The sequence below is a fragment of the Ursus arctos genome, unplaced genomic scaffold, assembly GCF_023065955.2.
Source record: "Ursus arctos isolate Adak ecotype North America unplaced genomic scaffold, UrsArc2.0 scaffold_2, whole genome shotgun sequence".
NCBI classification, from domain to species: Eukaryota; Metazoa; Chordata; class Mammalia; order Carnivora; family Ursidae; genus Ursus; species Ursus arctos.
Window position 1 is genome coordinate 40,686,801 of NW_026622874.1, and position 24,311 is coordinate 40,711,111.

At 47.7% G+C, this 24,311-nt stretch overlaps 1 protein-coding gene across 1 annotated transcript in view; it reads right to left on the reverse strand.

The window, feature by feature from the left end:
* DSTYK (dual serine/threonine and tyrosine protein kinase) overlaps window positions 1–24,311 on the reverse strand; it is a 47,361-nt gene that overhangs the window by 4,707 nt on the left and 18,343 nt on the right. Inside the window, exons 3-12 of the mRNA XM_026480524.4 lie at window positions 13,300–13,969; window positions 9,280–9,512; window positions 8,794–8,877; window positions 8,008–8,184; window positions 7,291–7,420; window positions 6,404–6,560; window positions 5,827–5,959; window positions 3,932–4,045; window positions 2,420–2,534; window positions 86–220 (exon numbers count right to left, since the gene is read on the reverse strand). Of these exons, the coding sequence (XP_026336309.1) occupies window positions 86–220; window positions 2,420–2,534; window positions 3,932–4,045; window positions 5,827–5,959; window positions 6,404–6,560; window positions 7,291–7,420; window positions 8,008–8,184; window positions 8,794–8,877; window positions 9,280–9,512; window positions 13,300–13,969 (1,948 nt within the window). The remainder of the gene's footprint in view (window positions 1–85; window positions 221–2,419; window positions 2,535–3,931; window positions 4,046–5,826; window positions 5,960–6,403; window positions 6,561–7,290; window positions 7,421–8,007; window positions 8,185–8,793; window positions 8,878–9,279; window positions 9,513–13,299; window positions 13,970–24,311) is intronic.

The window sequence follows — 24,311 nt, forward strand, 5'->3', positions numbered from 1 at the left end:
TGGTATGTGGTCCCACTGCTCTCGGTCTGCTTTCGATGGTGGGGGGCGGGGGGGGGCAGGACAAAGTAGGGCTTGTGGCTCTTACCTCTCCGCACATTGTTCCAGAGATGGTCTTTGCTGGCGCACCTCTCAAATGCTTCCGGGAGCTTGACAGATCCCGAGCAGATATACCAGAAGAGAATACCAAAGGCGTAGACGTCGACGGAATTATCATACTTCCCTGTAGCGAGAAGAGGCGATGGCAGTGAGCCAGGGACAGAGAGTGGCTGCATCCCTGCTCACAGGGTCTGCAGAGGTCTCCACGCCTTTATTTCTAAAGCTTATAACATCCATTGCCTCCCCTAACAACCCTGGTAGGCAGGACTGTTTACGACGCCCATCTTAATACACCCAAAACCACAGCACTGGGCGGGCAGAACTGGGGCCAGAGCCTGACAAAGAAGGAGGACAGGCCTTTGATTCTGATGCAACAGCCAAGAAGATTCATCCTGATAGGTCGGATTAGGGAAGCAAGGCTGGGAAACGGGTGGGTAGATGGGAACCAGAATGTAAAAGTCTTTAAAAATCAGACAGAGAGGGGCGCCTGGGTGGCACAGCGGTTAAAGCGTCTGCCTTCAGCTCAGGGCGTGATCCCGGCGTTCCGGGTTCAAGCCCCACGTCAGGCTCCTCCTCTGTGAGCCTGCTTCTTCCTCTCCCACTCCCCCTGCTTGTGTTCCCTCTCTTGCTGGCTGTCTCTATCTCTGTCAAATAAATAAAAATCTTTAATAAAAAAAAAAAATCAGACAGAGAAGTCTGGATTCAATGGACAGCAGGAAGTCCTCTATTGTTTTCGGGCAGCAGGTGTCACGAAGAACGTATTTTAGAAAGATTCTTCTGTCAGCAGTAGGACTGCAGAGAAACAATCCAGGGAAATGAAACATGAAACAGCCAAAATAAAATGAAAGCAGTGGGAACAGAACTTCTGTAGGAAGGAAATCTAGAGAAAGATAAACGATGAGTGTGTGCTTGGCGTTACTGTGGGTCCAGCTAACCCCTAATCCTTACGAGCCCGACTCCGTGAAGGGCTGGGGGCAGACCTGTGCGTGAGGCGAACGAGAGGAGGCCGCGCAGATCGCCCATTCGAACTCTTCTCCACGCTGACAAGGGGCCTGCCGTGACCTTCCCATCTGCCTCAGCAACACCACGACCATCTCCCATCCCTCAGGTCCCTCAGGTTCGAGCCCTTGGGTCCTAGTCTGGTCCTTCTTTGCTGTTCGTCGTCGCTGCCCAGTCGATCATGCCCTGAGCTGCCCTGGCACCCGGCGCACTTGCTTTGTCCCACACTACCAGCAGCCTGCCCCTGGACACAAGCACCACTGCTCTGCCTACCTCGGTTCTGGCCGCTCGCACCCCCCCCACCTCCTGCTGCTAAGCTAACCTTCGGCGAACGTGTTTTCATCCGCGCCTGCGCACGAGCTCAAGTTCCTTACCGCTCACTCCTCTGCGCGGACTTCAAGCTCAGAGCACTTCATCCCCAACCTTGTGTGCTGTTATTCCCCCCATGGGCTTCCATCCTGTCTTGCTTATTTCTATGCTGCAGTTTTCCTAGTTCCCTTTCCCCAGCCTCCAGAATGTTCTCTCCTTCGTGACGCGTGGTTTGAGTCTAGAGCCAGAAAAACCTAGATTCCAATCCCAGCTCCATCATCTTTAGCTCCGTGTGTTGGGGTGGCTTTCTGACGTTCACCAATCTGGACTCGACTTTATCTGTGACACGGGCATGAAAACGCATCGCCATCACCACAGAAGGGCCGTAAGCATTAAATGGAACAAAACGTATGAAAAAGCATACTCCTGCCGCCCAGCTCAAAGAACACGCTTCCTACGAGCTCCCTTCCCAAAGGCCAATTTTTCCAGACCTGACTCAAGCGCTACCTGCCATCTCACTTCTACCGCAAAACTCAAACATTGCAACCCTCCTTTGTCACTCGGCTGAACAGCAACATCATGTTAGCTGGCAGCCGTGTCAGCACCCGTCACGTGCTGTCGTTCACTGCTTCCTGGTTCTTGAACGTCTCCCAGCACGTCTCTGTCATCCGCAAGCCCCTTACTGATCAGGGCCGACTCCTGACGCATCAAAGTTACTCAGTCAGCACTTCATGAGCAGCCGGTCGGCTGACTGTGGCAATTATGGCGCGAGCAGCCCGGAGAAACCTCCACAGGAAGACCTGGTGGCTCCCGCGTGCGCTGTTCCTGATGTTCCTGCTGCCCGCTCTGCCTCTCCCCTTTCCCCGCTCCCTGCCTCAGGGCTCCCTCCTCTGCTTCTCCCTCGCCTGCACCAGGCCTGCCAGGAGTCCCTGCGGATACTACTTAGCCCAAGGCGGAGCCCTCGGGGCTAAAGCATGGAGCCCTGCTGAAGCCCCCTCCCTGCCCCACAGCTTACCTGTGAAGAGTTCAGGGGCCATATGGATGGGCGTCCCCACGATGCTGCCTGACATCATGGCCTCTGGCTTGCAGAATCCTAAGTCCGTGATCTTGGCACGGTCCTGCTTGTCCAGCTGCCAACAGAGCAGGGCGAGAGTCAGCCTGCGTCGTAGCCTGCACGCAGCACCCACTTGCACACTCGAGCTCAGAGCAGGCGTCTCCCTCCACGGAGCACTTACGCAAGCCTCCCTGTCTCCAGATTCATTCCCACTCCTGTCTTCTCCCCAGACTGCAAGCAACCTAATGGCCGCGGCTGTCTTTTTCAACTCTGTATGCCTCACGCTTAGCGTAGGGCCTGGCACATGGCAGACACTTAGTAAGTCTGGGAAGAATGAATAAGTGAAAGACACGGAGGAAAGTAGTTCAGTTCCTGAGGATTCCCCTCTGACCTCCAGACCCCAGGGCAGAAAGTCGCTAAGGAAGAAGGCTGAGGGGTCCTCTGGTCGGCTGAGGAGAGTTGCCTGATTTCCCCACAGTTTCCTTTCCTAAAGGTCCAAAAGACTAAATCTGTGCTTCATTTGACAATTGAGAAGCCTCTCAGGTTTCAGCCCATGATTTTAGGGCAATCTTTCCCTTCCCCCACCCTGCTGTCATCTTTTTATGTAGCACGTAAGCATTGCCAGAGACACCTCGATGCTATCCAACACACTTTCAAGAACTGAGATCCCAGGACTGGTGGGTTCAGGACCACCTTCCCTTTGACGGTGCATCTACCCATCTCAGCCCACATCCAGCCCCTCTGACCAAACCCTAAACAACAACCAGACATGGAATCCTCAAAAACATCAACATCACAAAAGCAAAAAAGGGCAGAAGAACTATTCTAGATTAAAGGAGGACAGGAAAACATGACAACAGAGTGCACCGTCTGATCCTGGAGTGACCCTGGATCAAACAAGCGAACAAACAGACTGTGTCTGGGTAACTGGGAAATGTGAATATAAACTGTATATTAACTAACAGTATTGTACTGACGTTAAATTTCTTTGGTGTGATAATGGCATTTGAATTACACAGAAAAATGTCCTTTTTAGGACATACAAGCTCGAGTATTTAGGAGTAATGTGCTACCTGTAACTTATTTTCCTGTAGTTGAGTAAAAGTGTGTGTGTGTGTGAGAGAGAGAGAGAGAGAGAGACTGAGGAACACAGAGAGAGAGAGGAAGGCTGGAGAAAGAGAACACGAATCCGGATGAACGATATCTGGATCGCCATTGGACCACTCTGTTCTGGAAGTTCACATGTTTCCAACAGTGTTGGGAGGAAAAACCTGAAGCGACAGAAGCTTGGTCTATGAGGCGGCCTGACACTCCCCAAGCCTTACGTCCAAGATGGCTCAACCCACTCCGCTGTCAACGCCACTGTGTTCCCGGCAGGCGCTTCCGTGATCCCGCTCACACATAGGCGGCCCCTCGGAAGGCCACTGAACCCACAGAGGCAGCGGGTTATCTCGGGGAAACAGCTCTACTTACCAGGACATTTTTTAGCTTGATATCACGGTGCACAAGTCCCTGGCTGTGCAGGAAGCGGATCCCTTCCACCACATCTAGTGCGATCTGCAGACGGGTCCTCAGCGTCAGCCCAGCCTTGGGGAGACAAAAGGGCTCACTCGTCACTAACAAGACAACCCCTCAGTCCAACGTGCTTAAACCCACTCCGAGCTCCTTCTGCAGGGCACACAGAGGACAAGGGCAGAGGAGCAGGCGGGAAGAAGGGAAGAGGAAAGCAGTCAGGAGAAGGAAGCCGAGGGAACGCGAGGAAGGACAAGCTGTGAGGCCAGATAACATCCCTTGGAGGCCGCACACAGGCGGCCGGATGACCCCACATGGGGCTAGAGGAGGCGCAGGCCAGCAACTGGAGGCAGGAGCTCATTTCCAAGCCCCGGACAGACTCTGGAACTGCTCTTGAGGCTCCAAGTAGTTCTAGGTCTCAGGGTGTCTGACTGGCTCGGTCGGTGGAGCATGTGACTCTTGATCTCAGGGTTGTGCGTTCAAGCCCCATGTTGGGCACAGAGATTATTTTTTAAAAAACTAAAAATTAAAAAATAAAAATACTCAAAAAAAAAAAAAGTATTTCTAGGTCTCTCGGGCAGAACGCCTTCTACTGCTTTATAGCCTGGTCAGCCCAGGTTTGGCTTTATGGATTCAAATATCAAAGTCACCCCTCTTACTTTTACCATGCCTCCAACTTAGCACCTCCTGAATTCCAGAGAACATCACATCACTCATCCAGAAGCTCAGCCTACCTGTGGGAAAGCATCAGATAGTGCTGAGCCTAACTCCTCGGAAATGAAGAGAGAGAGCCACTGGGAGAATCATTTCCTCCATCCTATTGATTTTTCATGACTCCTACAATCATAGTTCTAAGGATTCCCGTCTTTTATTCGGAAGCTTCCATATTAACTGGTACAAGAGACATCTGTGACAAGGGACCTACCCAGGTCCTCCAGGGTTAGCTGCCCCAGCCCCACTCAGCCCGTGTAGGGACCAGACAAGGGAATGTCTCCACATCCCTTGTGGTTGCTCTGGGTGAGGGAAACTCGACATCCGACTGAGGGCACTTCACCTTCACTCAAAATCTTTCAACAGCATTTCATGGTCTAAATTCTATGGAAATTCTTCATTTTTGTGTTCTGTAATTTCTTCTCAACATTTCTTTGCACATCATGCCCCTCTACTCCCAGACAGCTGTTCCAACATGACTCGCGTCCTTCAAATGCTCTGGGCTTTATGCTACTCCTTCCCAGTGGTATGGATTCTTCCTTCTACCTGCCCAAATCTGACCCATCAAGGTGGATTTATCACACTCAAACGCCACATCTTCATGAAATATTCACCAACTGCAAGTCGGTGAGCTTCTGGCAATTACACCTTTTTTTTTTTTTTTTAAAGTAGGCTCTGTGCCCAACATGGGGCTTGAACTCATGACCCCGAGATCAAGAGTCACATGCTCTACCGACCGAGCCAGCCTGGTGCCCCTGGCAATTACACTTTTTGCTATCCCCTTATGGTGCTTAACACAGGGTCCTGTACAAAGTAGTCACTAATAAGTATTTGTTGACTAAACAACAAGCACTGGCTTTATCCATCGAGAGCAAAATTACAGGGTGCTTCTCTGCTCTTCTGAGTCGCCTAGATTTTTACAAGAGGTAACAGTGGTGCACTGGTGGTATTCTGGATACACCCTGGGCCAAAAAAATGGATTCTGAGAAATTCTTAAGGTTTTTTGGAAATGAGGGTAATAACGCTTGGTTATTCTCCAAAAACGTCTTGGGAAAGCTAGGAGGTGTGGATAAACACGGAAGGAAGACAGGGCAGAGAGGACTGCGTGGGGCCGGCTGCGGGCCGCTCTGGCCGCGTGGCCTCACCTTCAGCCCCGTGTAGAGGTCCCGGTGCAGTCGCTCCATGATGAGCAGAACGGCGATGCTGGAGCCGCCGCCGTAGCTGTAGTCGATGACCGAGCCGTGCAGATCCACCAAGCGCTCGTGCTGCGGCAGAGACCTGGCGGGAACGGGAGAGGCCGGGGCTGCGGTGCTCCGGCTCTGAGCCTGCACCGCGTGCCCCCGCGGGGGCAGGAGCCCCGAGACCACACCTCGTCCAGGGCCGAGGTAACGGCCCTCGGCGCAGATAGAGGGCCAAGAGAATGGCCTCTCCAACAAGGACAAAGGATCACGGAATCTAAAAACTGACAGGCCTAAAGGACTAAGAAGTCAAACGGAAGGCAGAGTCTGAGAAATCAGGATGGTGGGGAGGGGGCAGCAGACACCGTGAAGGCCTGCAAGAGAGCCCATTTCTGGGCCCAACACAGAAACACCGGTGACAGCATCGTGGGACACAGGAATGGAGAGACAAGGCATGCTGCAGCTCTTGATACGAAATTCCTACCAGGCTTCTGGCTTCTTCTCTGGATCTTCTGCCATAGAGACGAATGACAGGAGAACCTACCTCATGTAGTGAAACTCCAAAGCCAGGTCATTCCAGTGCTTCTCGTCCGGAGGGACGACCGACTTGAGGGCGCAAGGGAAGTGTCCCCCCCAGTTGTCACACAGGTACACCACACCATACTGGCCCCGGCCGAGCTCCTGCCCCAGTTTAGGTTTACCTATAAAGTATGGAGACAGAGATAAGGCAGGAGGAACGAAAACTTGCTGGGCAACCTCCCTGAGATTCTCAGACGTGCGGGGCACCTGGCTGGCTTGGTCGGTGGAGCACGTGACCCCTGATCTCGGGGTTGTGGGTTCGAGACCCACATTGGGTGTACAGATTACTTAAAAATAAATCTTAAAGATTGCATATGAAAAAAATATATAAAATATCTCATTAAAAAAAAAGATTCTTAGGGCGCCTGGGTGGCTCAGTCAATTAAGCATCTGCCTTCAGCTCAGGTCATGATCTTGGGGTCCTGGGATCAGGCCCCACATCGGGCTCCCTGCTCAGCCAGGAGTCTGCTTCTCCCTCTGCCCCTGTCCTCTGCTTGTGCTCACTCACTCTCTCTCTCTCTCAAATAAATAAAATCTTTAAAAAAAAAAAAGATTCTTAGATGTGGACCTAAGAGTAGGAAGTCATAATTATGCTGGGGGTTGAAATTCTGACGCTACTAGAAACGAGTAGAAAGTAACCTAACTGGTCTGATTTAAATAAACTTCAGTTGTGTTGTCTGAACTGTACAAGTAGCAGGACCACACAGACTTCAGGAATTCAAAAACACATCAGGGGTGCTGAGGCAGCTTCGCAAGGAAGCAGCTTTAGACACTGGGATTCTCCGAGGTAGAACACGAGAATGTCAGGTATCCAGAACTTCCCCCCATTTACTTGGGAAAAACAGGACTCACGATGCAGCAAGACGTCCTGTAAAGAACGGCTTTCCAGAGAAAGGCGAGCCAGGCGTGGGGCGTGATCTTTCCGAACCTTCAACCACAGATCTTCTGTTTTCTCCAACCGGCCTGAGTGGCCAGCTTCTAGCTGGGAGGGAAACAGAAAAAAGATATGTGACTTATCAAGTCCCCAGCTTGGCTGCCTCACCTATTATATGGGGAAGTAACGGCTACCGCCTAAGGGTCACTGTGAGAGTTACACAAGACGCCCGCAAGTGACTGGTACACGTGAGCTCTCGGTCAGTAATAACTGTTCCTCCTGGATGCGTACCCGCATCTCCGCACCCCACACTCTACACACACGTGCACACATCCACCCCAAGGGGACAAGCAGATGTCACATAACCGTGAACCAGTATGAAAGTTGCAAAGTCATCCTTTCTTTCACTCATTCCTAAAATACTAAATAACTTAAATGAGTAAAATTCCTACCCCCCTTGATTTTCACTCCTTACTCAGTGAAATGGGGAGAAATTAACTGAGTTCCCTCCATGTTCCCTGGAGTTAGAAAAATCTCCACATGAAAGATGTGTTGATGAAACTTCCCATAACATAATATTATCATTTAACAACTAGGAAGAAAATATACTGACGATTTCATAAAAATTGTATGAAGAGCAGTGGGCAAAATATTCCCCGACGGATAGGTTCCTCTCTCGCTTCCCGCACGCCCACCTGCCGCAGGGACGCTGCGAAAGCTTCGTGGGAACTGTTGAGCCGGGTCCGGAACTGGCTGCAGATGCTCTTGGCCAACTTGGAGGCACTGAGGCTCTCGATGGCTTCCTGGGCCACCTTCCGCTTCCACTCCAGCGTGACGGCCGGCGGGCTCACCCACGTGATGCGCTGGATGATCTGCGGGGTGAGGGCGGTGAGCGCATGCAAGGGTGGGAGACGGGAGCCCCCAGAAAGAACCGACATCCCTCCCGTCGGGCTAGCCCCTCGTATGAAGAAAGGAGCCCCGTGAAAGGCAAGACTCCTCTCCAGTTCCATCGACCTCAGAACCAGAGCTCAGCCCAACGGAAAGCATCAAAGAACACCAGGCGAGTCTACGTGCTCGCAACCCTCAGCAGGGACACTTAGCGCCAGGGGTGCCTGAGAACTGCCTTTCTGAACTCTGTACGGAGAGAGCCACGTCGCATTCTGGAAAAGAAACCACATAAATGGCCTCTGGCAACAAAGCCCGGTTCTGATAGGCCGGGAAAAAGGAACAAGAAGAAGCTGGTGAAGGAGACTTTGATGGCTGCATAAAATTTCATTTCAATGCACTACTTTAAGCATTAAAGGGGCACTAGTCCTAATTATTCCAAAACAGGCATAAACCAGAACTCTTCTGGGCAGACAAACCAGGACAAACGGCCACCCTATGCCAACAGAATATCCTAGACATCAGTCGCTACTAGAGTGACTAAGGTTGATCAGGGCCGACAAGGGGCGGAAAATGTTTCTCTACACCAGCTCCACCTGTTTGATTTGCTCCCACAGCATCCTTGTCACCGAGGACCCTGAGTGAAACGTAACTTCAACGTGATAGGCGGCATTTAAGATCTGAAAGAGAACACACAAAAGAAAATCAATATGCCCTGAGCAGAGTGGCCGATTAAAAAATGTGATAAACAGTATTTACTTAAAGCAGAGAGTCCCGTTTCAAGGTTCCCAAATATATCCTTCCGTAAACAGGCAGAGTCTACAGGGGTTGATCATCGATTTTGTCTCTCTGGGCCCCTTTACTTCCGTCTTCACCGTCTTGCACGTTGCCTTAACTGCGACTTTGTGGTTCACAAGCACCTCGGAGAGGCAGGGGTCATGTGACGGGAAAACAAAACAAAACTCAAACTGGATGGGCAAAACGGTGAAAGGGAAATTCTTGGCTAGCTCGGGGTTGGGCTCGCGTGTGGGCTCTGTCTCCTGTGGTGTCTGTGACGTGGTATCTAACAGGTCTTTGAGTACCTGTTTGAGATAATTACTGGTGATGTGAACGGAGACGTCCTGGGACTTCTCCAGGCTCTGCAGACAGCGCTCCAGGGTCCCCACGAAGCTCTCGCGCAGGTAATCCACTGAGCTGATGAGCTTGTTGGCCACTGCCTGATTGAGCCGGGAGACGATGAGTTCCTGGATCTGCCGGATGCAGCACTTGACCTCTCTGGTGCCCACTGCCTCTCCATTCTCAGGGACGATGACATCTGTGGAGGCAGAGAAAGAAGCCAGTTGGCTGTGAGGGGAAGGGGCAGACACTCAGCGTAAAGGCCTCTCCCCATCAGAGCCAGGGAGCCGCCATGACGACGGCTGTAAGACACACGGTTGGCTGACGAACTCTGACCCTCCGCGTGACCAGGGCCCACGCAGTCCTCTACTACTTAGGGCATCGAAGAATCCCGAGAAGGAACAACTGCGTCTAGAATGAGCCTATTGATTTTGTCAGCTTTTTTGTCCCACTTATAGGACGGGAGGAACACTTATAGAATGCAGACTATTTGAAAGGCACCGTAATAAGTATTTTATATACGTAATCGAATTTAATCCTCACGATATCTTTGTCAGGTGGGTATTACTGGTCATATTTTATAGGTCAGGAAACAGCCTCAAAGAGAGGACAGAGGGGGCACTGGGAAGGGGACAGTACAGTTAGGAAGGACGACGGTTAGCATCTGAACCCAAAGCTCTTGGACTGCCTTGGATCTCTGTAACATTTCATACTGTGCAGCTCCTGGAAAAATACAAGAGTTGGGGATTCGATGTTAATCAATTACTAGATAAAAAGTAAAACTGGAATATTGTTGCCAACCTGCTACTACTTCCCAGAATTAGAAAGCTGTTCTGAAAGTCGGAGAACAGAACCTAAGACAAATTACCTGCAAAAACTCTACACCTAAAAAGGCACTCTCATGTCACTGTGGGAATTTAAATTGGTGCCACCTCTTTGAAGGAAATCTCATAATATCTATCAAAAAAATTTTTGAACCTACCAAAATTTTAAACTAACCAACCAACCAACCAGCAAAAATAACTAAATACCCTTTGCCCACTATTCTGCTTCTAGGAATTATTTTTCTAGAAATATACCTTTACAAGTTCCAAAGATATATGTGTAAATGATAATGCAGTAGAGTTTGTAATAGCAAAAAAGAAAAAAGAATGAGTCTAAATGTCCATCAGTAGGGATATAAATAAAATCAGATACATCTGTTAGAAGAAAACAAATTCATGTGTACATTTATGGAAAGATCTCTAAGATAGGAGTTCAGTGAAAAAGCAAGGGGCAGAAGAACATGGAGGACAACTAGGTGGCTGGAGGACAGCATCTTTATATCTCTGAGTGAAGTACTATGTATGTAGGTATTATCTTTTAAAAGAAAGTATTTTCGGAAGTATGTATGTAATACAGGCTGCATGCATGCATCACCTCTATTTTTATTATTTTTTTAAGATTTTATTTATTTGAGAGAGAAAGACAGCGTGCGCGTTTGTGCACACGAGCAGGGGGAGGGGCAGCGGGAGAGGAACAAGTAGACTCCCCGCCGAGCAGGGAGCTTGCGATGGGGCCGGATCCCAGGACCCCGAGATCACGACCTGAACTGAAGTCAGACACTTAACTGACTGAGCCACCAAGATGCCCCCCATTACCTTTATTTTAAAATAAAACCCAGTACCAGAAACCTGGCTCCTTGGGCTATGTGGTAGCTCTCTTCTAAATCTACTTATCATTGCCTCACGGATCCCCAGAAAGAACTGAGAACAAGGTTCAGAAGCAGAGATGTAAGTCCTGTGTGATACACAGCTAACTAGGGAAGTGGCTTCACAAATCCACCACGTAGTTGACAGAGCCAGGCGTCTGATCTACTTGTTCCCAGCCCTCCCCCCAACGTCTGTTGAACTAACCACTACATCCCAGGCACCAGACATGGTATCCCCAGCGCACAATAAACAATCAAATATTTCACGGTCTGCCAACCTCCCTGCCCGGCCCACCCTTTACCCTGCACACTATGATGCCGGCGCTGTAGCCCCAGCGTCGTAAGTTAGTCAAAAGCCGTCCCAGGATCGCCACTGCAAGTCCTCCCCACAGTGGGAAGTCCTCCCCACAGTGGGAATTCACCAGAGTTACCTTTGTTCATCTTTAGAAAGACCTGTAAGAAACAAGGCTTCCTGTGCTTGCTAAAGTGGGCCCTGTGTCCTCCGTGTAAGTGTGACACAGCCATACACCATCATTCACACGCCCGTTCAAACTCCCGAGAGGTAGCGCACAGAGACTGTGGGAACTGCTGTAGCAGATGTGGTGAGAAACAAGACCCCGTTCTCCTTCGTCTCGCGGATTTTAGAAAACAGTCAGAAGAACATCAACAACTGTAATAAAAGAAAATGAAAATTGCCAGAAATTCCAGGTACACATGAAATGCGGTAGGAGTTCAGAGGGAGGCAATCACTATTAGCTAAGAAAATTGAAGAACCTTCATGAAAAATGTTATTTAGAAGAGGCCTTAAAGGGTAGGTAGGATTTGGAGACTCACAAAGAAAAGACGTTTTGGGTTTAGGGCAGGGCGGGAGCAAAGAGAAAGTAAAGGGAGAGTTGGGGCACAGCTAGCAGCTGAGAGCAACTGAGATGGGGATTAGCGGAAGGTGCCCAGTGGGAAACAGGAGCGGGAAAGTTGGTCAGGGCCAGGCTTTGGAAGATCCTCAACACAAGGCTAAGGGTCTAAACTTCGTCTGTAGGAACAGGGGGCCAACCCAGATGAACTGGGGGAAGGCAAGAAACATGTCCGGGAGACCAAGAGGTAGCGAGGAGCTACAGGGACAGCAGGAGCTCAGGTGGACTGAAGAAGAGGGAACAGAAAAGCAAAGGTGGATATGAAATACGGAAGAAGACGCATGGGGACTTGGCCACTGACCGGATGCGGGGACAAGGGAGAGCAAAAAGCTGGAGACCATGCTGAGGTTCCGAAGCTGCTTACCGGGTAGATGGCGGCGGCAGGAACTGGGAATAGATTCAGAGGCTTTGGTAAAGCATGGAAATTCAGAGTACGGGCCCAGGAATCAGACTGTTAGATTCAAACTCTGCCTTTACTCTTCAGTAGCTGTGACCTTGAGCAAATTATTTAAACTGCCGAAGCCTCAGTTCTCTCATCAAGAAGATAGCAATATGCAGAATCCACAGAAGGATTGAAAAAAAAAAAACTGATGCGACGTCCCATGTCAGAAATTCTGATTAATCGGTCTGGAGTGCTCTGGGGTGATCTCAAACATCTCCATTTTCAAAAAGCCCCCCAGAAGATTTGGACATACAGCCATGATTGAGAACCTCACGGGTAACCTGCAAACCACATCCCTGGAATTAATGGGTGGTAGGGCTTATGTTCCTGCAGGGAGGTTTACAGAGCAGTCCATATACAAAGTCAGCTGCATCGAAACCTCAACCCCAAAAGGCCTAACAAATCACTTTGGCCCAATTTTGTCAACAGCCATTCAGGAAGAACAGACTTCCAGAAAAGCTATAAACACGACTTTGGGAAATACTCCTGCACTGGGTTTCAGGAGCAGCCTGGAAAGAAAATGAGACTGCAACACACAAAAAAAGAACCAATACGGAAGCATGGGCCATGCCAAAGGTTAAAGCCAAGGTGAAAGCATGACTTAGTAACGTTCTTCAGGCAGCTCTTCTCCAGCTCCATCAAGGTCAAGGGGTTACAGATATAAACTGGAGATTAAAGAGAGCTATTAGGATGAACTTACCAGAAGCTGGACTACCAGTCCTGGGAAGGAATGACAGTGAAATCATCCAGGAAGGCCTCTGAGAACGAGAGAGGCCGTTCTGGCTAAGTGACTGAAGGTGGGCTCCTACTAACGACAGTTGGGTAGATGAGACTCTCCTGAGTTTCCTTTGGCCTTCAGAATCCATGGGACTCAATTTCCAGCTAGAAAAGGGTTAAAGAATCCTGGGGCCCCAGCAGCCCACACTAAGCTCTCTAGACCTACCTTTAAATTCCATGTTGGCAGCATCATCCAGAAGTTCCTCCTTCATGGTGTTAAGTGTCTCAACAATCATGTCCTTCATTTCCTCCTGCTTTCGGTTGGCAATATTCATCAATGATTCGTACAACTCATTTTCCTTCTTTCGAGTATATTCCAGACGTTTGGGAGTGATCTGCAGGTCCCGCTGCATGTCAAAGGCCTGGTTAATAAAGATGTCGAGGCAGTGGCAGTGCACCCGGTTCAGGGCCTTGGCTGCATCCACCAGGCGGGTCTGTAGCACCTGGTGAGAAAACGTGCTCAAGTGCCTCAGTTTCTCACTGTGCTCCACCAACATGCTCTGAGCTTTAGTGTCTTGGCCAGGGGCCCCGCAGTTACAGTGACTGCTGCTCAGATAGCCCAGGTCCATCAGCTGGCGATGGAGGGGTGATCTTTCATTCTCTAGTCTTCTGGTGGATGAGGCAATGATCTCTGAGCCCAGTGTCGGCACTTTGAAAAAGAACACGGGAAAGGAGAAATACTTTCGGATTTCCTGAAGCTCTTGCTCGTCCCTCTCAGACAGTTCATCTTTGTGGAGTGCATAGGTTATCACAGGCAAGAAATCGTTCACCAAGTCACCCAGAACATCCACTGCAGGCCGGAGGCCTTGGCACGGTGCTACCACAATGTCCACGTCCTGGAAGGGGAAGGGGGGTCATATCAGCACTTTGGGGTCAGAACCAAACCTTGCCTCCCCAAAGTCCCACATTGAGACCAAAATCCAGATCTGTGACAGGGCAGTGGGACTTCAGTACGCCCCAATCACTTGCCCACCTCCTTCCTGAGTTCCCAACACTCCCTGCCACGGCCTAAGAGGCAGGCACTCATCTAGAGAGAGAGAGAAAACAGTCTGTAGAAAGGATGGCAGTCTTCAGTTATCTCAGATAAAAGGACTTTAGTTCCTGGCTTCCTTCCCCACCGATGCCCTCGATGCCCTCGGATGAAGGAGTAAGACAAATAATGGAAGGAGAAAGAATTGATGTGGAAATGATCCCATCGGGATTGAGCCTGCCTGGAACATTCCTCCCACTCTCCCCTTCGCTCATATTACCAGCCCCGCCTTTCTAAGGCAGCTAACTCCCCTGCAGCCTTCCAATCTCCCTGTGTGCTCTTGTCATGCTTAGTGAGTCTTTCCTGGTACGCAATCCCAAGCACTCGCTACTTCTCCTTTCCTTAATGTACAACACATTTATAATTTATTTTTTTATTTTTTTTTTTAAAGATTTTATTTATTTATTCGACAGAGATAGAGACAGCCAGCGAGAGAGGGAACACAAGCAGGGGGAGTGGGAGAGGAAGAAGCAGGCTCATAGCAGAGGAGCCTGATGTGGGGCTCGATCCCAGAACGCCGGGATCACGCCCTGAGCCGAAGGCAGACGCTTAACCGCTGTGCCACCCAGGCGCCCCTATAATTTATTTTTTAAAACCCATTTTTGGGGCACTTGGGTGGCTCAGTCAGTTGGTTGGGCTTCTGCCTTTGGCTCAGGTCATGATCCCAGGGTCCTGGGTTCCTAGAGTCCCACATCGGGCTCCTTGCTCAGTGGGAAGCCTGCCCCTCCTTCTGCCTCTCCCCTTGCTTGTGCACGAAATCTCTCTCTCTGACAAATAAAATCTTAAAAAAAAATAAAAAATAAATAAAATCCATGTTTCCCCAATAGCCTGTCAACCCTTTGAGGGCAGGGACCATGTCTACCTCGTTAACATGGTAACTTCAGTGCCTAACACATAGCTCTCACTATTGTTGAATCAATCAAGCACGACACTAAAAGCCAGGTTTGCCAAACATTATTACTGTCCTATTCTAACGGTTTGCAGGTATCCCAAAGTCTTAGCCACGTAAGTCTTGGTAATACCTTTATTCTCATGATCACTTGGTATGACAGAGACTAAGGTTTGCCTATCCAATACTTAGCCTCTGCATTATTGGGAAGGCAATGGCCTTTACAGGCAAGGCTGCCCAATCAGTGGGTGGGGCTTTCAGGAAAGCTTCTTAGAGGGGGTCTGATCCTACCAGGAAGTATGCTCTTTGGCCTCATCCTTTTTGCCTGGAACAAGAAGGTCATCCTACAGCCCTAAGGCAAACCTGAGGGTAGAAGCCAGTATTGAGGGTGATGAAGCACAAACAAACAGGGGGCTTGGGTCCCTGCTGATGGCAATGCTGGCGCACCAGCCTGGCTTCACTTCTTTCACGTAAGGGGAAAATTAACTTCTATCTTGTTTAAGCAAGCCCATTTTCCTGATTGTCTGTTACATATGATTGTACCCAATCATGACTGCTAGACCCAAGATCCTAAAGTGAGTTTCAAGAATGATCTTTGGGGGCGCCTGGGTGGCTCAGTCGTTCAGCGTCTGCCTTCAGCTCAGGGCGTGATTGGGATCGAGCCCCGCATCGGGCTCCCTGCTCTGCTGGGAGCCTGCTTCCCCCTCTCCCACTCCCCCTGCTTGTGTTCCCTCTCTCGCTGGCTGTCTCTCTCTGTCAAATAAATCAATAAAATCTTTAAAAAAAAAAAAAAAGAATGATCTTTGGTTTAGAAACAAACCTCTACAGGTCTTTTTCTAGCCAATAGTTTTTGCTTTTGTGTTCTACTTCTTTCCTGAGGGTCCTGAGGCACTTAAAGAGCAGATGTTTCCATCCACTGCATAGGTTGCTCTTCTCCATCTTTGAAATTGTGTACTTCGCCTGGTATTCCAGACCTAAAGGTCGACCAGGAGACTCCTGGCCTGTATCACCACTGTAGGCACACCAAGTAGGATGTCTTCAGGGACCTGCAAGCTCAAAATCAATCCTCCACAGAATTCTAGCCCATTTTACAGAGTTACAAAAGAATTCAACACAGACCTGTTCAAGTTTGTGTCTTTAACATTTATCAGATGTTGCAAATGAAATACCTTATTTGAAATGTAAAAACTATGCAATTGTTTGTTTCCTTTCAGACTCATATTCTGTTTTCATTCCTTACCTTACTGAGTAGCAGGTATTTTTGATGAAAAAAAATTTTAAATAAAAACCTGGGAACTTTTCCCTTTTGATCTCCTTGCCTAGATAAGAAAGGACTGGGAAATGCCAGCCTATTGTTTCTTGTACTCTGTGTGTGTGTGTGTGTGAGAGAGAGAGAGAGAGAGAGAGAGACAGAGAGAGAGAGAGAGACAGAGAGAGAGAGAGAGAGACAGAGATCTCCCATCCTCAGAAAAGCTGTACAAAGATCCCATCTTCCCCAGTAAAGAATCAGTAAGCTTAATTCTCAGGTGGATCATGTAAGTGTTATTTGGCTGGCCACTCTAAACTCTCTAAAGCTAAAAGTGCTTTCAGCATCTCACCATTTCTAATTTGAGCAAACACTAAAAATCCAGCTACTTCCCATCCAAGCCCAGGCCAAGAAAAAATCTGCTGTTTCATTTATGCCTCGAACTGCATGAAATGTTTTCTGGTTGGTAGACTAGTCTGACACTCATCCCACTGTTCAAAACAAACCCCCTTTCACTGCCCCGAGTCCCACTGCTAGAGTATGAATCACCGCATGAGGCATATTCAAAAAGTGGGTAAGAGCTTTTACTGTTAGAGTAGAACACACAGTTGCCTAAATGCCAACGTTATATAATACATATAATAATTTGATAAAGACTAGGAGAGAATCCCAAGAAATGAAAAGTTACAGCAAGATAGAGAATTATAGGTGAAAATGTTTTAAAAAATATTTAAAGTTGCAAACCTCTCTTTGATACATTTTGAAAGATATAAATCAATCAAACTTATTACAGGAATATCATGAGAAGAAAGCCTAAATACACAACACCAAAGTAGAGTTCTTTAGAAAATCATCAGGAATAATTTTGTTTGCTTGTTTATTTATGATGGATTTTCTTAAAATTCTAAAATTTCCAAGTTTTCCTCAAAGAGCCAAAAGCTGTGGGGTCCACTTGCAGAACCAATATCCCTCCTAGGAGACTGACTTTATTTGCTCACAGGTGCAAATTCATTTAAAAACAAAAACACACAATTCAGGGCTTTCTAATGGTAGGTACCGCCTGATACACTGGCAAACAGAAAGAAGTTGTCCACTCCTAAATCTATCTTGGACTAAACAGCCCTGGGCAGAAAACAAGCACCACGCTCGCTCTCCTCCATTCCGCAGTGAACCGGCGTGTGCGGCTGCTCTCACCGCTCTGATTAGCACCGTGAGTGCGGTGAGACAGGCAGAGAGAGCCGCCCGCCTGACATCCTGCCGGCGGTACAAACCAGGCTGGAATGTGCTGTGTGATTCTGTGACACTTACAGTGAAGGGATGACTCATCTCTGACAGTTACAAACAAAAAGGGAAGCTAGCACTGTCTCCGGGAGACAGGGAGTGAAAAAAGTCATCATTAATATAAAGGACGAGCCAGACCCGTTGTGGGCCCTATTATGGCCCGAGACGGAAGTCTGACCTCGGCCAGTTTCGTGGAAGGCTATTTGCCTTCCTAGCACCTAGAACGGAGCTGGCACTTTGCGAACATCCAACAAATACATGTGGAATGAATGGATGAATAAATGATGCCTTCGCTACCTGCTCAAAACCATTTTCTAGAATCATATTTAAATTTCCTATCTTTTAACCCATATCCCATACATTTAGCTGTGATTGCTGTTTGCCTCCACTCCAAGAATAAAGCAGTGAGTAAGCCTTTTGCTCCTAAGTCAATCAGGGGAAAAGGCTCTCAGGGAATAACGACAGTACCCCCAAAATTCCCATTGGGAGTCACCGTGAATTCCTAAAGAGATTTCTCCTGTAGAATGCATTCTGCACAAATCTACAGAATCCATACAAGTTGGTGTGTTAACCATCAATTTTCTCGGCAAGATTAAGAGAATGAACAGAAAAGAGACTGCTACCCTGCAAACACCAGAACTGACCTCTTGGGTTTTGTCTTTGATGTAAAATGACATTATCTTAAATGCCAAGAAGAAAAGGCTCAACCACTGAAGAAGCCTGACCACTTCCTAAGAACACTGGCTCTTACGGCTCGTGGCACAGCCCTGAAACTCAGTTCTGGCCAAGAATGACTATATTAACTGACGGTTCCAGCAGAAGACAGCCATGCTCTCAGGTAGCTCACAAAGGTCCTTGCTGTCTCTACAGTTCTGAAGCCTCAGGTTCCCGCCACACAGACAAGAACATAACTACATAACACAGCTCTGCCCAAGCTCCGCAACTGACCCCGTCTCGACCTCAATCCCTGTCTCCATAGTCTACCTACTTTTACTGTCCATTCTCCTCCCGTGCCATTCTCATGGGGCAGTCCAGAGGTTTTTCCTGTTTGTTTTTATACAGGTTGATTCTTCTTCGTTTTTACATGGTTCCCAGAAGGATCACTCTTAAACATTAATTACATATTAAGGAAAATACCTCTCTGTTCTTGTTACACTGTAGAAAATACCTGGCTGAATACATACTGAATGGCCTCTCTGCATCTACCTTGCAGCTCTTGGAACATCCAGTACCCGGAGATACAGACAAAAGCAGAAATCTGAAGCTTTATTCTCTTGTCACTTAGGAGTTTCATCAAAGCAGAGAGACGAAGCAGTAGAACGGAGAAGAGAGAACGAAGAAGGGAAGACTTTACCTTTTAACTTCATAACTTTAACTTTTGTCTTATTTAGCTTTTAATAACATCCTTCTCTTCTTCCATTACAAAAGAACTTCTGTAATGAATGATGAAGAACTTTGTCTCTAACTGGAACAGAATAATGACAATAAGTAAGCTGGAACCAGAAGGACTTACAAAGGGAAGGAGTTCCAACATGGTTGTCAGGGAATGGACTGGTGACTGAGAGAGGGGGACATTCTCTTCTCAAGGACTCTGATTAATACAATTAAAAGGAGGAGGGAACTGGCTTACTCTGTACCAGACTGCGCGAAATCCTCACACACTCTCTCATTAAGGCCTCACACTAGTCCTAGAAGATAAGGATCACTACCGCCATCTTGCCGAAGAGGGAACCAGCCCAGTCACCCGGTCAGTGAACTGACAAAGCCAGGATGCAGATCCAGGTCTGCTTGACTACCAAGAGACACTTTAACAGCTACTGAAGGTCCACTGTGGGTCAGGAACCGTCTGGGCTGATGTTGGGCAAGTTCTGAAAGAAGAATAAAGGATGGACAAGATGACTTTAGGGATCCTGACAATTCTAGTGTTCCAGGGTAAAAAGTCTGTCCTACGAAGGAAAGGCTCTGTCATGAAACAAACTTGCAGGGCTTGGCTGAGATACTATGAAAGAAGTCAAAACCAGAACATTTATTTATTTATTTATTTATTTATTTATTTATTTATTTTAAGATTTTATTTATTTATTTGACAGAGAGAGACAGCCAGCGCGAGAGGGAACACAAGCAGGGGGAGTGGGAGAGGAAGAAGCAGGCTCTTAGTGGAGGAGCCTGATGTGGGGCTCGAACCCAGAACGCTGGGATCACGCCCTGAGCCGAAGGCAGATGCTTAACTGCTGCGCTACCCAGGCGCCCCAAAACCAGAACATTTTTAATAGCCCCAACACCAGAGTTTCTGCCTGGTGACAGTACTTTCAACCCCCGAGTCTCTGAATTCCCTACCCCCACCATCCTCAACTCAAGGTGAAACATACACAGATCTCTGACACAGAGAAAACAGGGAAGCCTCTGGGTGTAAGAAAGAGCTGGGTGGCTCAGTCGGTTGAGCGTCTGCCTTCAGCTCAGGTCATGATCCCAGGGTCCTGGGATTAAGCCTTATGTCAGGCTCCCTGCTCCGTGGAAAGCCTGCTTCTCCCTCTCCTTCTGCCTCTCCCTCACCTGCTCATGCTCTTTCTCTCTTGCTCGCTCAATCTCAAATAAATAAAATCTTTAAAAAAAGAGAGAGGCAGATGGATCCGAGAGAAAAGAAAAAAGAAGATTAAGACTATAATCTCTGCCAGATTTTCTCCCCAAGAGCTAACCCTGGAAGGCCACAAATGAATCACTGGTGATGAACAGAGAAAACAGCCTCAAATCCAAGATGTTCTTTTTACTTTTATTTTAGTGAGCACAGGGATTTAAAAAAAAAAAAAAAAAACTTGCCTCTATACCACCCACATCAAACAGGTAAATTCACCTGCACTATGTCTTTGCGGGTTTCTGGGCCAAGAGCAGCACACACACAGATATGCAGGATGCTTACGTTCCACTACGTCTGTCAGTGTGTTAGCGGAGAGGCAAGAGAGATATTAAATATGAAGGGTCCAGGCTCGCTGCCTAGAGGGAATTTATACTTTTGCATTTGCCTGAACTTCCAATACCCTTTTTTAACATAACACTCTAGTTCCCCTTTTTCTTTGCCCCATAAAATCATGGTTTCTTGACTGTAATTCCATCTCCGGAGTGCCATTCTCCATCTTGTACATGTTACCCCAACTTTGGGTCTTTTTCCTTGGCATGTCCATTTTTGACCCAATTCCATATACTATCTCCCCCTAAACGTTATCTTCTTGCCCAGGGGACCTTCACCCAGCCTCTTTCCGTTTCATTACCAATCAAGTGTTATCTTGCAATCTAGAGACATTCAAGATAAGATAGAGTATCTAACTAAAGGTGAACAACACACAACAGATTTAGTTTTCTAAGGCACCACTATAAATGCCAAAAACTAGACAAAAATTGAGAAAAGCTCATTTTCTAGCAACAAATAGTGTTTGGTAAATTTGGGTTAAAATTTTGCATAAACTTTTGTCATTTTTAAGTAAAATCCTTTAATGATTTTGGGTTGTGAAAATATTAACTGCTGAGAAATTAAGAATACCAAGGTCTGTATGACATCAAAAATAGATTATTTCCATTGTTAGCTATTGCCTGAGACTGAGGGCTATAAAGAGAAAATTTTACTACTCCAACTAGTTAGAGTTAAAAATAAAGTTTATTCATGAGAGACTATGGACTATGAGAAACAAACTGAGGGCTACAGAGGGGAGGGGGGTGGGGGAATGGGATAGACCGGTGATGGGTAGTAAGGAGGGCACGTATTGCATGGTGCACTGGGTGTTATACACAACTAATGAATCATCGAGCCTTACATCGAAAACCGGGGATGTACTGTATGGTGACTAACATAATATAATAAAAAATCATTATTAATAAAAAAAAAAAAAAGAAAGAAAAAAAAATCTTAAAAATCAAATCAAAAAAAAAAAATAAATAAAGTTTATTTGCAAGTCATCAGACCTTTCCTGGAAATATTATGGTCAACCTCAGTTCCCTGAAAGATACCCCAGCAGACACCATCCTGAGCCAACAACCGTGTCCACGTGTGGCAGTCTGGCCGCCAGGTGACGCGTACATTTGTCCAAAGGGTGGAGGTAAACAGGCCGGCAGAAGGACTGACAGCTCTGTCAGTGCCACCACAAGTGAGACACCATGGCCAGGCGGCAGGAGTCCCACCTCAGACTGCCAGAGTTTAATCCTCTCGGCTCCTTGCTACTCCTTTTCTTATAGGTGGTCACAGGAAAAATTAACACACACACCCCTCCCCACATATCAGACTGAGGCAACTCCGAAGGGGACAGCCGTGTTCCACTGGACTCGTAAGAGGAGGTGGTGGTTTACGTGCCAGACAGGGGGTAAGGGTGGAGAAGGGGAAGCATGTGCGTGGAGACAGACCTAGGGAGCACGGTGAATAGTGAAATGTGTTGCCAATTGGAAAATGACTATGTTTTAACACTAAAGGAGGTTATGGAAACTAACAGCTTCATGGTGTGCCTCTGCTATTGCATTATGAACTGAGAATCTCAGGGGACCCAGAGCTAAAAAGCTGGGAATACCAAGCACTGTGGGTCCACGTGGGTCAGCCTATTCTGGAACACACTGAAACTGGCTAATTTATGAGGACTTTAAAGTACCGTACTAGAAGAATGACCATTGTATAAGAGGGTAGGGGAAACTCTGCTTTGATAATCTGACAGCTGAAAATGAACATCTCATTTCCCCTAATTCAGTCTTGGTTTCCTTGAGCCAAGTTTTCCTTTCTTTACCACCCCCTTTGCAAACCAAATGGAAGGGCTGTTTACAGCTAACTCACTGGTCCTAAATATAACTGCAGCTAAACAAAAAGGTCTTTTTCACTGGCACAGAAATCTTCAAGGTAGCTGGGAAGCACCCCCGGCAGTGAGCTCCCGGCACCGAGGCCCACAAACGCAATGAAGACAGGAGCCTGACTGTGGTGGAAGAGCAGGGCCTGAGCTCCACAGAGGAGACGAAGGCCTCCCTGAGGCATGGCATCAAGGGGTTCCACACTTAGAACCGTTGGGGTCCGTTGCTATTTCTACATCAAAACCACTGGAGAATAAAGCAGATCCGCAGAAACACTGGCTAAGGAAGCCTCACAAACCACATGAAACAGAACGCAAGAGGCTAGAGAATTCTTCAGGACAAGAGAATATTCCTCAGGAAGGAAAATACATGTTTCAGCTGTGCAGAGAGAAAGCTGATTTAGTGCCTCGACTTCCCAACCAAGTAGCCTCCTCAACTGTTACCTCGGTGGAGCGCTCAGCACACGTCAGGAGCAGGCCAGGTGGGCTCTCCCCGGCGAGAAGCGCGCGCGGATGTGCGCCCGGGGAACGGCCCTCACTTTCCTGCCTGGCACTTGTTCCAGCTGCCTCAATTCATGGAACAAAAGTAAATGAGCATTAAAAATTAAAGCCAATAAAATGAAGGGACTCAGAGAAATCAATCCAGTCACGCGCCTCTCCTGCACATGGCTTTGTTCACAGTCCAAGATCGTTTTTAAAAGGCAAGAACAGGAAGAATCACCACCGGACCGATAGTAGTCAGACCAGCTATTTAACAGTGTTTTTTAAGCTACAGGCCAGAATGTAGCAGCTCACAGCAGCAATTACTGGGTTGTTACCATCAGTTTCAAAAAAATGAAATCAAATAGAAAAGAGAAGACAGTAGTATGTTTTACAAAAAGTAAAAGTATTGTTTCATGAAATGTTACCTTAATGTATATGTGTATAGGGGCACCTGGGTGGCTCGGGTGGTTAAGCGTCTGCCTTCGGCCCAGGTCATGATCCCAGGGTCCTGGGATCCAGCCCCACATAGGGCTCACTGCTCACTGGGAGCCTGCTTCTCCCTCTGCTCCTCCCCCTGCTCCTGCGCTCCCTCTCTCTAATAAATAAATAAAATCTTAAAAGGTATACGTGTATATATGTACTAGGTCCTGATACAAAATGTTATTTCTTACAGTGAACGAAATTCTTTACATATATATTTACATATACGTATATATGTAAATACATATATTTTTTTAATTAATCTCTACACCCAATGTGGTGCTCAAAGTCACAACTCCAAAATCAAGAGGAGCATGCTCTACCAACTGAGCTGGCCAGGTGACCCCAGTGAATGAAATTCTAGAAAAGTCTGAAAGCCACTGAACCCCTGGAACCTGAAGGAACCAGATCGGGCTAGTGTACCAGAGAGAGACTGTGCATGGCTCAAATACTTATGAGCTGGGCAGAAGTTCATGAGTCAACCAAGCAGCCTCAGTTAATAAACAAGGACTACTGTCAGAGTTGCTGTCGGCGTTATGTGAGAACTCTCTCCGCATCCTGGACCTGAGCAGTGTGAGCTCTCGGGTCTGGAAACGGAGGAAAACCACCGCTGAAACTCTGCTCAGAGAAAATGCTGGCTTGTGTACAGAGCCCCTCAAGCCTTTATCAAGATAAAAGAAATCTGGTCTCTGGAAGGAAATGAGATGACAGCTTCTACTTCTAGAGTGTCAAAGGCCATGGCCACAACCAAAGGACTCATTCATTGACTGGGAGATCAGGCCTTTTAGAACAGGGGTAGATGCAGAGGTTATAAGAAACAAACAAAACTTCCTAGTCCTGCTAAACTAGCCCTTCCTGCCTGGCACAGCTAATCAAGGCGATGGAACTCTGTTCTGAGCAGGTCTGCATTCTTTTCATCTACTCACTCCTGACCCCTGACACAGTCACATTC